Below are 16,478 nucleotides of genomic sequence, written 5' to 3' on the forward strand. Positions count from 1 at the left end.
TTTCGACAGAGTTTGAGGTTTACTCACACCTTAAAGTTTGGTTTAATTGTTTAGTATTTACGCTTTGCCATTGCACACACATTGTAACATTTTATTTATCAAGTTTACAAGTGTCTTTAATACTTATATTTATTTTATTATAAAGAGATCAGATGTTTTGTTTAAATATTTTTGTTTTTGACACCTAAAACTATTTGCCTTAGTAACGTTGGTAAATTAAAATAAATATACATATACACACCACTTATGTATATACCTTTCGATATATTCTATACCTCTATAACTTTAGCAGTCAATCATTAAAAAAAAAAAAAATTAATAAATAAATGAAAAAATACGCAAGTAGGTAGGCAGGCAGGCAGGCAGATAGGTAGATAGATAGATAGATAGATAGATAGATAGATAGATAGATAGATAGATAGATAGATAGATAGATAGATAGATAGATAGATAGATAGATAGATAGATAGATAGATAGATAGATAGATAGATAGATAGATAGATAGATAGATAGATAGATAGATAGAAGCTTATAGTGTATAGTGAGAGAATACAAAATGTCTGAGATGGTTTGACAAATGCAGTTTTCTTAACTATTAACTAAAGCAGTGCATTGAACTGCCCTCTGCTGGACACCACAGAAATAGCAGATGACACATGGCCAAAACCTGGTGTTCAGCCAACCTAAAACAACTATAGCCCCAACAAGCAAGAAGCCATTCGGCTAAATTAAAAAGGGTTCACCAGCACTGAATGAGGCAATTTCACAAGGCCCCCAATGGGAGTATGACCCATTGCTAATAAGAAACTTCATTAAAACCCACTCACACTGCCTCAAGACATGTCTGACTGAATGTGGTCAGTCATTATAGTATGTGAAGGGAAGAAGGTGACAAAAGTCCATTAACGCAGCTGTGATCTTTTGTGACACTCACCAAGGTAGGGGATGCAGGGGGCCATTTTGAGCGAGCGGGTGTACTCTCTCATGCGGTTGTAATTCTCTTCCTTTGACGTCAGGAAGTCAAGCTTCTCAAAGGTGGCCTTGTCCTTCCGACTGATCAACTGTTCAGAACAGAAAACGACAAAAAAGAAAGAGGGAACAAATTAGGAAAACCTCAAGACTAAGAGAAAAGCATGAAATAATTTAATCAGAGGAATTCAAAATCTGAGAACATATCAGAATAGGGAGGAAAATAATAAATAAATAATAATAATAACATAAAAATATATTTTAATGCATTCAAATGGAACTAAAAGATATTAGGAGTAGTTTTATATTAATACTGCAATAATAAAAATCAAAATGATAACCCAAAGATATTTAATCCATATAATATGGAGTTACATATTTGTATACAATTTTAATTGCATATTTCATTTATTTAATTATTTGTTGCTGTTGATGCTTTCATTTATTCATTTATTCATTTATTTATTTATTTATTTATTTATTTATTTATTTGTTTATTTATTTATTTGTTTGTTTGTTTGTTTCTTTCTCTAATTGGATTGGTTGGTTGGTTGGTTTTATTTAACTTTTGAATGCATCGTAGATGACAAACATTTTCCAAAACATAACACCTATTGCATACTGTAAATTTTTTTTGCCAATAATTACCATCATAAATATATTTAGCAAATTTTTGTTTTCACTGTTACTTTGAATAATTAATTCAAATGTAAAACTATGTGTTTGCTATACTTACAAACATACATGCATACATACATATTTACATATTGAATGTTAAATTAATATGAACATTATAAACTATGTGAGGGAGTATTGTAATAGTGTTAAGAGAGAGGTTCCCAAAACTCCTAGTCTAAACTACAGACACTCAAACACAGCACCGGGTGTGCACCGGGTGTGCTTCTTATTTATAGAAAGCACTAGATCACATGAAACAGGCCCAGTGTCTACAAAGTATTTAATGAGTGGCAAAAATTCAGCCAATGCTTCCTTACAGCACACGTGTGATTAAATAACATCAGTGGAGATGACCATGTGCCAAAGCCCTGTTAGGATTAACAAAGAGCTTGTTAACTGAGGAATTCCATCACCCATGGTTTATCACATCGAATGCTGCAGTGTGTTTCCACAAAGTAGTTCAACATGCTCTCCTGGTGCCAGACTAATACATATACTGCTATCCAGTCAATTCACTCTTGTAGGTTTGATAAGAAAGAATGTTGCATTCAAACAACACAATCAGAAGTTGTTGAAACCACACTGCTCGCAAAAAAAAAAAAAAAAAAAAAAAAAAAAACTTCTAAAACAAATAAATAAATAAATAAATAAATAAATAACACTGTTTCCTTGAACATTCTATGTGACTCCAAAACCAATGAAAACCAATCTTATGTTGGCAGTGCATGGCAGTAAACAATCTGCATCATTCTCATGGTCACTAAATCCCTTCTCATCCACACTTTCATCTGCAGGAAGAGCCAGTTTTGTCCTTTTCTTCTTTTACTATAGAACATTGTGGTCCTCAGTAATACACTGTTCCCTGTATTCATAACTATTCAATAGTATTGTCATTAAAATTTAATTTTATCCATAATGCAAATGCAATTAACATACAACTAATCAACATTATATTACTAGCATTCATGTTGTTATTGTTACAACTTCAAGATCACAGCTGAGCTAGCTAACCCATTGCAATATTCCACATTCCATTATTGCAGTGTTGCCATTTGGCAACACATACAACATTCAGATGATTTACAAAAAACGAATATGGTGAAACTTTTTTTGAGTTGTGAATATGTCATCGTAACTTACTAGAGGGGATGTCTCCGAATTTTTTTAACCTGACATGAGTTGATCCTTTGTTTTTATTGACATCTTTATTTGCATAATAACAGCTATTTGAGGAAAAAAAATCTGATTTGAGCATTAAGCCTCGCAGTGTGAACATAGCCTATGAGCCATACTTGTCCTATCCCAGCAAACCATAAATCAATAAAAAGCTTATTAATTCAGCTTTAAAATAATGTATAAATGTCTTTTTTTTTTTAAATCGACATAAATGACTGGGGGATATTTCATAAACCAAGCTTACAGAAAAAGCCAGGCTTATTTTGGTAAGTCAGGTTTATTAATGACGGATTTGGTTTCATAAATCAAATTTACGATAGTTCAAACTTAGTTACCCTGGCAACTTATGCTGGGAAACTAGCCTGGTCCAGGGCAGGCTAACTCTCAGGCTAAGTCTTAAGTTCAAGCTTAATCAAAGTAACATTCACCTGCCATATTCTGATACCATTTTAATTCACTTAACCTCTTAATAATGATTCAAACTTTATAGTCACTTAATAGCAAAAAAAATAAAAATAATATATATATATATATATATATATATATATATATATATATATATATATATATATATATATATATATATATAAACTAAACTTTTTCTGGGGAGTGAACAATACCTTTATACAGTATATCAAAAAATAAACAATAAATTAATTAATTAATTAATATTTATACAAACACTGGATAAACTTCTGTTACAACAGCTTCATACCCAGATGCACAATACAGTTAGAGAGTGGAAAGCTGACTTGACAATAAGCTTTGCTCTCTGCAAAATACATATTCATTCATCATTTAGAAGTTGGCCTGAAATATACCTGAATAATTTAATGAACCACAACTTGGACTCCTCTCCTTTGGACTTGCAACAGAGAATCAGTAAAGCGATTTTGTTCCCTTTTATTTGCAAAGGGAAGCGGTAAGGATTTTATTTGATTTTAAACGGCGTCAAGATAATCCGCGGCAGGAATGTTAAATCACGACACCATCAATCAGCAAGCCTGGTGTGGAAATGATAATATTATGACAAAGACTTGAAGAAGTACTGTGAGCTAAGGGAGACTGCATACGATATTTTAAGAGGAAGCTAATTACAAAACCATTACAAATGATGAACAGGGTCAATTATAACTGTGCCGGCTTGTTTTAGCGAATGCGATTTCCACATGCGAGTGTGTCTAGCATCTAGCCTGCAAGACTAGCAATTTTCTGCTTTAGTTAGGGCAATCAAATGCCAAAACAAAACATTTTCTCATCTCCTTTATCAAGCTATCATTCAACCACAGCAGAAGTTGGTCTCCCTCCTCTTGAACGAACGCCACAATAGCATTACTCATTCCAATAGACACATACACAGTACTAAACAAACCCACCGAGGGCAATAAAAGTGAGGGGATTCCTTCAAGCACTAACATCTTTATTTTATTTTTCAGTAACACATGACTGACTTTGATTACAGCATAGTTCATACTGTGCTTCCTGCCACTGTAGCTGCTCCAGATAGCGGTTAAAGCCTCCATACATCAATTGCTGAGCTCAGGGACACATTCAGAACAACTTTCCACTTACACATGAATTTGGTAGAAATGTGCCTCTAAGCTAATATTAAAAGCTGAACGTCAAACTTTGAGCGGAATCACTTACAGAGTAAATGGGAGTAGGAGAAAGAACCGTCTCAAATAATCTGACGAACCACAGAGCTGATTTCCAAGTTTGGGAATATTCAAAATTCATGACTACTTTTGACACAAACCTGAACTGAATTTACAAAATAAGCATATCCAAATATTCCAAAAAGTCAGTAATTCATAAATTAATCCTCAAATCTTAAAGAAATTTGGCATGCACATCAACCATATTGCACAAAAGCTTGTTAAAGTTGTAATGCTGTCTGCGCAAAGTAGGTGCTATAAAAAAATGATTAATGATTTTTGTCTATGGCAATTCAATGTAATCAGCTAAAATTATATTGCATATTTATCATTAAATGAAGTGGTTAGAGACTTCCTAACTGATAAATTATTTTTATGAATGCTTGAACCCTGGAAACTGCTGCTTGCAACTATACAATGTATAATAAAAAAAACAATAAAATTAAACAAAAATTTATGGTAATAATAAATAAATAAATAAAAATAGTCCCTTTATTAATCAGGGGTCGCCACAGCAGAACGAACCACCAACTAATCCAGCTTATGTTTTACACAGCGGATGCCCTTCCAGCTGCAACCCATCACTGGGAAACATCCATTCACACTCATCCAATCACACTCATCCACACACATACCCAAAAGCAACTTTAGCCTACCTAATTTACCTATACCACATGTCTTTGGCCTTGTGAGGGAAACCTGAGCACCTAGAGGAAACCCTCACAAACAAGGGAAGAACATGCAAACTCCACACAGAAACGCCAACTGACCCAGCCGAGGCTCGAACCAGCAACCTTATTGCTGTGAGGTGAACGTGCTACCCACAGTGTCACCGTGCAGCCTATTTTCCATTCATATATTAGCAAATATTTTGCAGTGTTTGCATGTGCTTAGAACTGCATAGAGTTCAATAAAATATAAGTAAAATAACAGTTATTGCACTGATTTTAAAAAGCACCTATAGTTTTGCTATCTATCTATCTATATATATATATATATATATATATATATATATATATATATATATATATATATATATATATATATATATATATATATATATATATATACAGTTGAAGTCAGAATTATTAGCCCCCCAGAATTAGTAGCCCCCCTGAATTATTAGCGCCCCTGTTTATTTTTTCCCCAATTTCTGTTCTGTTCTTGTTTCAGCACATTTCTAAGCATGATAGTTTTAAAAACTTATTTCTAACAACTGATTTATTTTATCTTTTCCATGATGACAGTAAATAATATTTTACTAGATGTTTTTCAAGACACTTCTATACAGCTTAAAGTGACAATAAAAGGCTTAACTAGGTTAATAAGGTGAACTAGGCAGGTTAGGGTAATTAGTCAAGTTATTGTATAACGATGGTTTGTTTTGTAGATTATCGGGGGAAAAACTAGCTTATTTTGTCCCAAAAATGGTTTTTAAAAAATTAATAACTGCTTTTATTCTAGCCGAAATAAAAAAATAAGACTTTCTCCAGAAGAAAAAATATTAGGAGACATACTGTGAAAATTTCATTGCTCTGTTAAAAATTATTTGGGAAATATTTTAAAAAAGAAAATAAAAATCAAAAGGGGGCTAATAATTCTGACTTCAACTATCTATCTATCTATCTATCTATCTATCTATCTATCTATCTATCTATCTATCTATCTATCTATCTATCTATCTATCTATCTATCTATCTATCTATCTATCTATCTATCTATCTATCTATCTATATATATATATATATAATTTCTTTTAAAAATAGAGTAAAAATCTCATCTCATTCTCGTGAACCCAATCTCATGTCTTGTTTCATCTCATCACTTCCTTGTTATTCACCTTATATTTTAAGGAAACTTACAGTTAACCTGTTTTTTTTTTTTTTTTTTTTTTTTTACAATTGAAATAATGGCCATTCTTTACAGTTTATTTATTTTTTTAATTATTTATTTTGTGCTTGTAGAAATTTTGTATAGGGGAAGTGGAGTATTGCAAAAGAACAGCTGTGCAAGTGAAAGGAAGGGAATTGATTTTGTTGCATATTGAATAACTGGGCAACTGGATTTATTTATTCACCAAAGCGAATTCTGGCTTGCATTTGGCAGTTAGTCAGTTTTAATTTTGGACTCCCTGTGACACCAAGATACGCAGTGGAATCACAGGGCCATCTGTCTCACTGTCAGCAAACCACAAAATGTCAGCTCTCCTTCATCTCTCATATCTTCGCCAAAACCTGTACATCTTTCCCTCTTTCTGTCAACATGCCCTCTGGATCTTTTATTGCTTCTTTCCTCTAATATCTTTCTTTCTGAAGCTTGTCGCATCTTAATTTTATCACACAGTGTACACTCAACAGCATACTCAGGTACACCCCTTTTTTTGCCTTTAGAGCTGCCTTAATTTCTTTTGTGGTATAGATTCAACTCAACTTTATTTTGCACTTTATTCTGGTATTACCTTATTTATCATTGCAACTACTAGGCAAATGATTCTCATTAGAGTATTAGTAGACTGTCTGCTTAATATCTGCTGATATTGGTCCACCAAAAGACATTCAACTGACTATAAGAAACTTTGTGAGTACACTGCATCTTACATATATATATATATATATATATATATATATATATATATATATATATATATATATATATATATATATATATATATATATATATATATATATATATATATTAATATATTATATACAGTATATATTAGCAAAGTTACCATTGATAAAAGCTAGCCAGATTAACACTGCAAACCTAATAGTGTTGAAAGTAATATCTAAATGTATAATGGCGAGTGCCATATTCCTCCCAATTCATTGCATGCATAATGGGAAATCAACAGCTAATCTTCAAATAAATGGAAACAGGGTCTTTAAGTCAAGCGTTTCAGAAACTGGCTGAAAAGAATGACAAAGAAATACTCACTCCAGTCTGTGCCATGAGCAATCTAACATAAACCATTTGCACAGCAAGATCAAATATGGTCATTACAGTCAGGCAGAATTGTCAGCAAATAGTTGCAAGTTCACTTTTATAATGAACAGGACAACGCCTTAGTCTATAATTAAATCTGGACCCTAGTTTATTGTCCACATCTTCCCCAATTCAAGCTTCAGGTTTCTGGGATGTATGGAAAATACGCCACTGGAGTGTGATTGCTTATTTTATATATATAGTATTGTATTGATGTTTTTGATTACATGAATTGTTATAAAATTTTTTCTGTCCAAGAACAGCAGATAAAATGTAACTCTGACACTATTTCTGGAGCCTTGGTAAAAAAATAAAATAAAACATAAAATATATAAAAATAAAATAAATAAAAATATATTTAATAAAAAAATTAATAAAAATAAAAATAATAATTAAATAAAAATAAAATAAAATACTATAAGAAGACCTAAAGTTTGTTTATACTTCAAGTGAAACTGACAAACAAACAAAACGTACAAATAAATCAATACTTTTGTTCAGACTTTGCTGTAGGGGATTGAAACAGATTGCTAAAGTAAACCTTGAGTAATAGTTTTCTTTAATACCATAAAGCATCTAATAGTAAAGCAATTTAGTATGTAAATGTGCAACCAAATGAAAAAAAAGTTTATGAAAATAAAATCATGTTTGCGGCACTTTCTAGACTGTTGTTTTCTCATGCATGTCATTTTTACTGTGCTTATTGGTCTTGAAAGAAAATGCAGAATTTATTAAATATGAAACTAAATGCTATCAACAGCGCATGTGGCATCAGCATGTTTGTTAGCAGTATTATCCTGAAAAGGAGAACTTATTTTTACCTCTAAGCAAAGTGAAAATTGTAATAATAACAATAATCTCTGTTGTTACATTATAGGAGCCATTTGGTTGGTGTTGGAGCCATTTTAGATTTAAAATCAATGAATTAAAATGTGGTGCAGTAGTTTACACTGAACAGTGCAATTTATTAAGTAACATTTTTTTTTGTATTGGTTGCAAAGAAAGTGATGTAGGGCTGGAGTAAACATAATACATTAATTATTTAAATTATTCAATTAATTATACATGCTTACTATGAAAACTATGAAAATTTAATAAAACAGAAAATAATAAATGTTAGAATTAACTAAAACAGGAAAAAAAAAAAAAAAAAATATATATATATATATATATATATATATATATATATATATATATAAACATGCATGGGTATATTATAAATAGCATTATATTGGCAGTTGAGGTATAAACAGCTTTAATGAATTACACTGACAAGTTAAACGAACTTCGCTGTTAAATGTCAATTTTGCTACGTAAATAATTTCACAATACATAATATTCCATTTAATAATGTCATTGTCAAAATTCCCCTGTGGCAAAGCTAAATACATGGCAAGAAAGCTGGGTTTGTGGTATCAGACAAACGGTCCCTGCCGCAATAAACAACATGCTCCTGCTTTTTCCATCTTTTCTCAATTTTCAGAAGTACTGTGGCTGGATGTGGAATGCCAATTCTGGAAGCCGCTTGCATCCCGAATCATTAAGGCTTCCAGTGAGTCTGAACTCAATAACACAGATATTCCTCAACAAAGTAAAGATTGCACAGGATAAACTCCATGATCTGCCTGTTGTTTTAGAATGATAAATAGGTACCAGAATACACTGTGCAATCTAAAGGATACATTCCTCATTTAGGTGGGTTTTAGATGATAAAATAACAGTAAATGAAACAATTTAAAAAAATAAATTATTATTTTATCTTAGATAATTTTCGGCTGTCAAGGTGGCGCAGTGGGTAGCACAATCTCTTCAAAGCAAGATGGTTGCTGGTTCAAGCCTTGGCTGGGTCTGTTGCTATTTCTGTGTTGAGTTTGCATGTTCTCCCCGTTTTTGCGTGGGTTTCCTCCGGGTGCTCCGATTTCCCCCACAAATCAAAAGACTTGTGGTACAAGTGAATTGGGTAAGCTAAATTGTCCGTAGTGTATGAGTGTAAATGAGTGTGAATGGATGTTTCCCAGTGATGGGTTGCGGCTAAAAGGGAATCCGCTGCGTAAAAAAGGTGCTGGATAAGTTGGCGGTTCATTCAACCTACAATTATCAACATTCTACCCCAGGTAAGTGATTACTCCAACACTGTTTCCTAAACACAATTACCATTCATAAAGTTGTTGTTGTTGCTGTTGTTGCTGCTGCTGCTGCTCTTCTTCTTCTTTTTCTTCTTCTTCTTCTTCTTCTTCTAACTATCCATGACAGGGATGAGCAAAGCTCCCATTTTCTAAATGGTTTCTACTTCGGTGACGTCACGGCTAAATAGCATCTACAATGACAATGATGACCTCAGATGTTGATTATGTGCTTTATTCAGTGTTAAATGTTTGCCAGTATGCCATTTACAGTACGTGACAATTATTGCCATACAGACTTCGGTAGCTTGACAATATTTATTAAACTTGTCAGTTTCGATGGGACAGGTTGTTTAAGCCATTGTTGCAGTTCTGAATATCTGTTATATAAATGTTTCTGCCGTGACGCATATGGTGCGGACATCCAAGTTGGCTGTTGCTGGAATCTTGATGTGTTGCATGTTATTAGACCAGGTGAGAATTGCAAAGATTTATATATATTTTTAGATTTTTTAAAATGTTCGTTTAAATATAAATATTAATTAAATATGTGCATACATGTCTAACAAAAACTAAATATTAAATAAAATCATTTATATACATATAAACAATTTTTGCCTGTAAAGTGGTCCCTTGCTATAATGCAATTCAGCTTTCGCAGCTTCGCAGATTTTTTCTGTGCAATTTGACATGATTTTTTTACAGCACATTGTGTTCTGTGTCCTGATTGGCTGTTGATAATTTTCAATCAATCTCCTCTGTGTCTCTTGTACAGTAAAGAATGCGTTCAACTTTCCTAATTAACATAAATTTTGGATTGCTAGCAGTGTGAGTTCTAACAAGAATGCAAAAAGGGTTGTAACTGTCCTCAAGACCATCGTAAAGGAGTTCGCCTACCGAATGTGCCACACCTCGACACGCCATGCTAACATCATGCTAAAAAGCTTTTTGAACGTTTTGCTGACAGCAATGAATGTTTGCTCCTGGCAACAGTTTTTGATCTTTGGCTTCATTCAATAGTACTGGACATTATTTTATATGAAAGTTTGAACTTTGAGAGTGTTTAAACAAGAGAGGAAAGTGTGAAAATGTTAATGCCTGTATGAGAAAAGTTTATAAAAAGTACAGTGAGGGTTTTACAGCCCTGAAACCTCTATAATAATTGTAAAAAAATACAGCTGCCTACTTCACGGATTTCACCTATTGCAGATTATTTTAAGAACATAACTCCTTCGAATAATGAGGGACCACTGTACTATCTTGCATTAATTAAAAAGAAATAATTAAAAAAAAATTAAATAATAAATAATAAAAATATTTATAATAAAGAGAAAAGTATCACTTTTAAATATATATGTTTTTAAAGTGAATTTTCCAGTATTTAAAAGCTACATAGAAAAATATTTAGAAAATGGTCACATGAAATAAAGGGCAGGGCTCAACAATAAGGACTGCCCGATGGCCCAGGGCCAGTGTAAGAGATGCTTGGGACAGTAGACAGGATCATTACTGGCCCGATTGCAGCCACCTTTTGTTAAATAATTTCGAACTAAAATAAAACATCTTCACATTTTCCATACTACTCTTTTGTTTTGTTAACACATACTGTAATATTGCTCACTATACATTTTTTAACATTTTAAAAATATTGTTTAAATAATTGTTAACATTTAAATCATTATAGACATTATTTTGGACACATTATTTAAAATATGTGGCTAAAAATAGCTATTAAATTAAATTTTTTCTTTGGTGGAAACAGTTATAATTTTGGCATGGCTAGAAAAAAAATCTGAAACATTGGCCCGTTCGGACCAGTAGAAAAAATCCTTAGCGTTGAACCCTGAGGGTGATTCAAAAAGAATACCCCAACTTTTGCGTTGATGTCACTCAATTGTCAGGAGGGGGTCATAATACTGAACATCTATGAACTTGTTTTCTGCTGAAAAAAAAAAAATACTTTAAGTAGTAAGTACTCTTCACATTGATTAATTACCCAAGGTTCCATTATGTTTTTTTTTATTTAACACAGATTTTCAAAGTTGTGGTATTATTTTTGAATAACCTTATATAATATAAAGTTATTTTTAACAATTCTAATTATTTATACTGTATTTTTGGTCAAATACAATTCTTGATGTCTCCAGTTAATTGTTTTTTTTTTTTCCTCTCTCTCATCGTCAATGGCAATAAAGCATATAGAGTTTTTCCTCTACTATTGTTTTCCTCAAGAAAAGAGGCCAGGAGGTTTTGGACTTCAAACTGGGGTGATACAAATACTTATAAATAGATTTAAAGCTTTGGCAACACTAAACAAGGTCTCAGAAACGACTCTTTCAAAATTTTCCAAGCCACTTAAATGTTCAGAAAGTCATCCAATGGGCTCATTCTTTCACTGTCCTCATGCATTCAGAAAGCCTTCTCATCTACATCTCTGCAAAAAAGATCAATGGAAATCCAAGAGCACCAGAGCTCTCTGGAGAAATAAACACAAACACTGCATTGTCAGCTAAATTATAAAGAAGCAGAATGGCTGTTCGGTGGTTAAATACAATAAATTCCCAGTATGCGGACAGAATGTTAAAAAAGACATTCAAGTGTAACAAAATCATATGGAAAAATACTTGTATGTGCTTTAGAAGTTATGGTGTTGTGAAAGAACAGTTGAATCAGAAATATTAGCCCCCCTGAATTATTAGCACCCCCCTCCCCCCTTTTCCCCCTCAATTTCTGTTTAACGGAGAGAAGATTTTTTTCAACACATTTCTAAACATAATAGTTTCATTAACTCATTTCTAATAAGTGATTTATTTTATCTTTGCCATGATGACAGTAAATAATAATTGACTAGATATTTTTCAAGACACTTCTATACAGCTTAAAGTGATGTTTAAAGGCTTAACTAGGTTAATTAGGTTAGTTAGGCAGGTTAGGGTAATTAGGCAAGTTATTGTATAATCTTCTGTAGACTATCGAAATAAAAAATAGAATAAAATATCGAATTTAAAAAAAATACAAACTGCTTTTATGCTAGCCGAAATAAAACAAACAAGACTTTCTTCAGAAGAAAAAAAAATATTATCCGACATACTGTGAAAATGTCATTGCTCTGTTAAACCTAATTTAGGGAATATTTTAAAAAAGAAAAGAAAAAAAAACTAAGGGGGCTAATAATTCTGACTTCAACCGTATATCACAAATACACAAAAATCATAATTGATTATTTCTATTCAGGTATGATGCCATAATTAAGTAGGAAACATTCCTGCAAAAAATTGTAATTATTATAGTTTATGTATAGTTTACATTTTGCAAAATATTATGTTATCAAACAATACATGTTTTAATTAATGATGGTAAATGCGTATTAACATGCAATATAGCTAAAATAAACACTAATAATAATAATAATAATAATAATAATAAATACATGCTATTAATGAATTTTACTTACTATTTGAATGTACTCCACTTTAACAACTATTAAATTAAATTAAATTAAATTAAATTAAATTAAATTAAATTAAATTAAATTAAATTAAATTAAATTAAATTAATTTAATTTAATTTAAATTAAATTAAATTAAATTAAATTAAATTAAATTAATGACCTATATTGCTTTAAATAAAATAAAATAAAATAAAATAAAATAAAATAAAATAAAGTAAAATAAAATAAAATAAAATAAAATAAAATAAATAGGTTTTGCTTACCGCCCAGGTTTTGCTGAGTCTGAAGATGGGAGCACTCTGAAGGGCTGAGACCACTGACACCAAGGAGTGCAGGTTATTCAGCTCCAGTAGTTTCTATAAGGACAAAGAAAACACACTTATAAGTAAGGAATAATCAACCAATTGCCATGCTTTAAAGGATTTTAAATACACAACGTGTAGGCAAAGAACCGAACAAATGAACAAACAAACAAACAATTTCCAATTAATAGTTTAGGACAGTCAATGTACCATACTATTTGACCTCTGTGAAGCACTATGTATCAACCAACTTTATGGATAGCGGGAAAAAAGCAAAGCTGCTTTGGTTTTTAGTTACTGCCTGGTCTGATTTATTCATTAGCATAAACGGTAGCATTGCTCTTTCAAGCTCACTATGGCACTATGTCTGCTGGAAGCAGGGTATTTCTCTTTTTCAGATTTGGCAGGTGTTGTGGGGCAGTGTTCAACCATACAGAGTTGTTCAGTGGGTTTTCCTGTGTCGTGGTACATTGAGTTTAAGGAGAGCATGTAGGCTGATTAAAATCGCAGCAGTCTGTGCGCATATGTGTGTGTGGGTTGGGGGGCTGGTAGCAAGGGACTGTTGGTACCACTGTCAAGAGTTTAAATAACAAAATGGTTGTTTAATGGCAGTTGAGTTTTGTTTTTAATAATGACACTAGACTTTTTAAACAAAAAGTGATCGTTTAACTTCATTTTAAGAATTCAAAAGAAAAATGCAGCACATTTCATATCACTGTCACTGTAGATTTAACCATAAATCTAAAATAAAATAAAAATAAATAATGAATAAATGAATAATGAAAAATAAATAAATAAAAATTTAAATAATCTTTCATTTACACTTCATTCACTATATATATATTCAACAGTTCTGTCTGTTTCTTAAATCTGACTGGCTGATGGCCATGCGATATTCTGCAGATAACAGCACCTGTACCGCCTCTTCACGCCTCTTCACTCCTTGTGTATTACTCCGCCCACATACAGCGACAAGCAAAAGACACTCTTGAGTTTACAAATATTGCTGCTGTTGGAAAACATAATGTACTTTTGAGGCTTTCTTTAAGTGAGAATGTAGTTGTTTAGATTGTAACTATGCAGTTTAGGACAGTGCCTATTTTAAATATTTATAATTTTAAGAGCAAGGGATTCAGTGCATCGGCTGCCATCAGCCTGTCTGAGCAGACCAAAGAAATTGATGGTTGACGTTCCGCCACAAGATGGCAACAGAGATCGCATAATAAAGGCGAAAAAATAACATTTTCTCAGCGCAAGTTTCATTCTAAATCAACCTCTCTCTCTCTTATATATATATAATGTTTGCTTTGCTTTTTTGGGGTAATTATTGTGAAATCTCGATTGCAACAGAGATATACTGGAAAATCTCTGTAGACTGATGGCATTTCACACCGTTCAGCCTTATTTTAATATTTACACATTTACACATATTACACACACACACAACACACACACACACACACACACACACACACTTATGCTTGCACACATTATGCAACTGATTTAGTGGTTGATTAGTAACAAAACAAATCAAGGCAGTACGCTGCATCTCGCACTCTCAGAATAGAAAAGTGTGTTTGGTGTGATCTGCACCCAGGGCCGGAGTGGGACTCCTTTTCAGCCCTGGAGTTTCAAGCCTTAGACCGGCCAAACTCAGTTCAAGACTGACTATAAAAAAAGGTCAATTCCAATACAGTTTCTAATGACACTATCACGTCTTTTTCAAGAAAACAGCTGCTTTAGAACTTCAAATATTCAACAACCCTAACAGTATTATATGTCTTAACAATAAAAAAAATAAAAATAAATAAATAAATAATAATAATTACTCCAGTGAGATTCGAACACAGCTCGGCGGCATCATAGCGCAATGTGTTGACCACTGGACCACAATGGCGCTGTTACCATGGTGGTCATGTTATGTCAGATTTATTAATGTAGTGAATCATCTGATTTTCATTGAGCAGGTGTAATATTCATTTACACTAATTATTCAAATTCTTATATTCACTAAGGTGCCACTGTTTGGGGTTGAATGATAGTTACATCATCATTAACCTGCAGGCTGCATTTTGCACACGGGGCTGCAAGAAAATGAATAAAAAGAGTGAGTCTATGGTCAAATAAATAAATAAATGAAAAAAAGTGCGACTGCTGAGAGTGCAAGCAGCTAGGGACACCGGCCCTCGCAGCCAAAAAAATGAATCGGCTCACCAGGAATTCTCCAGGTCCCCCCGATTAGCCAATCCGGGCCTGTCCGCACCTAAATCTTAAAGTTATGAATTGTCATTGAGATTGCATCGAGTTTTACATACAGTTTACATTTCTTTTATATCTCTTATGGAAATTGTATGGTACTTTAGTGACTCAAAACCAAAAGCTTTGGATTACAAATAAAAACTGACCACACCAGAACAAGTGTCCATATGTAAATAGAAAGTTGGGGCAAATGTATTAAATTACAAATTATAGACACAGTTAATAAATATATAAATATCTATATATATATATATATATATATATATATATATATATATATATATATATATATATATATATATATATATATATATATAATTTTTTTTTTTTTTTTTTTTTTTGTGCACAAAACTTCATGAATGATATGTCCCTGTAACATTATACTGCCCTGAGACCAAAAAAAAAAAAAAAATTATAATAATAATCAAACAAAGAGAGTGGTTACTGAAAATAGTAATTGTAGTGTGAAATTGGTTTTGAATCTCAGATGAGATAATATGTTTAAAGTGTTTCATTTAAGAGTAATTATTATGACATATGCTTTAAGGACTTTTTATATTCTCTGTTTTCATTACAGTTATTAGTTCAGAAATGGAATCGGCACAAATAATTTAAATTGAAATCATTTAAAGGTTCAAATAAGCTACTCTTGAACTTGGTTCAGATTAATTATAAATCATAGATTAATAGCATAGATATTAACAATAAATAGTCCTATATTGCAGCTTATTTAAACTGAGCATTATGCTTGGTTCAGACAATATAATAATTAGTATCATTTCATCACAGTCTTTTTGATGCATGCTGAGTCGTTGTTATGTGTTTCAGTGCTTCAGTGCTTTAAATGTGCCAGAAAGTATAACCTGATATTATAAAATC

The 16,478-nt window shown here is 32.1% G+C and overlaps 1 protein-coding gene across 1 annotated transcript in view; it reads right to left on the reverse strand.

Moving 5' to 3' along the window:
• ralgps1 (Ral GEF with PH domain and SH3 binding motif 1) overlaps positions 1 to 16,478 on the reverse strand; it is a 191,336-nt gene that overhangs the window by 139,638 nt on the left and 35,220 nt on the right. The window contains 2 exon segments of the mRNA NM_001100146.1: positions 936 to 1,062; positions 13,302 to 13,394. Of these exon segments, the coding sequence (NP_001093616.1) occupies positions 936 to 1,062; positions 13,302 to 13,394 (220 nt within the window).

The sequence above is a fragment of the Danio rerio genome, chromosome 8 (assembly GCF_052040795.2).
Source record: "Danio rerio strain M-AB ecotype USA chromosome 8, GRCz13ab, whole genome shotgun sequence".
NCBI lineage: Eukaryota > Metazoa > Chordata > Actinopteri > Cypriniformes > Danionidae > Danio > Danio rerio.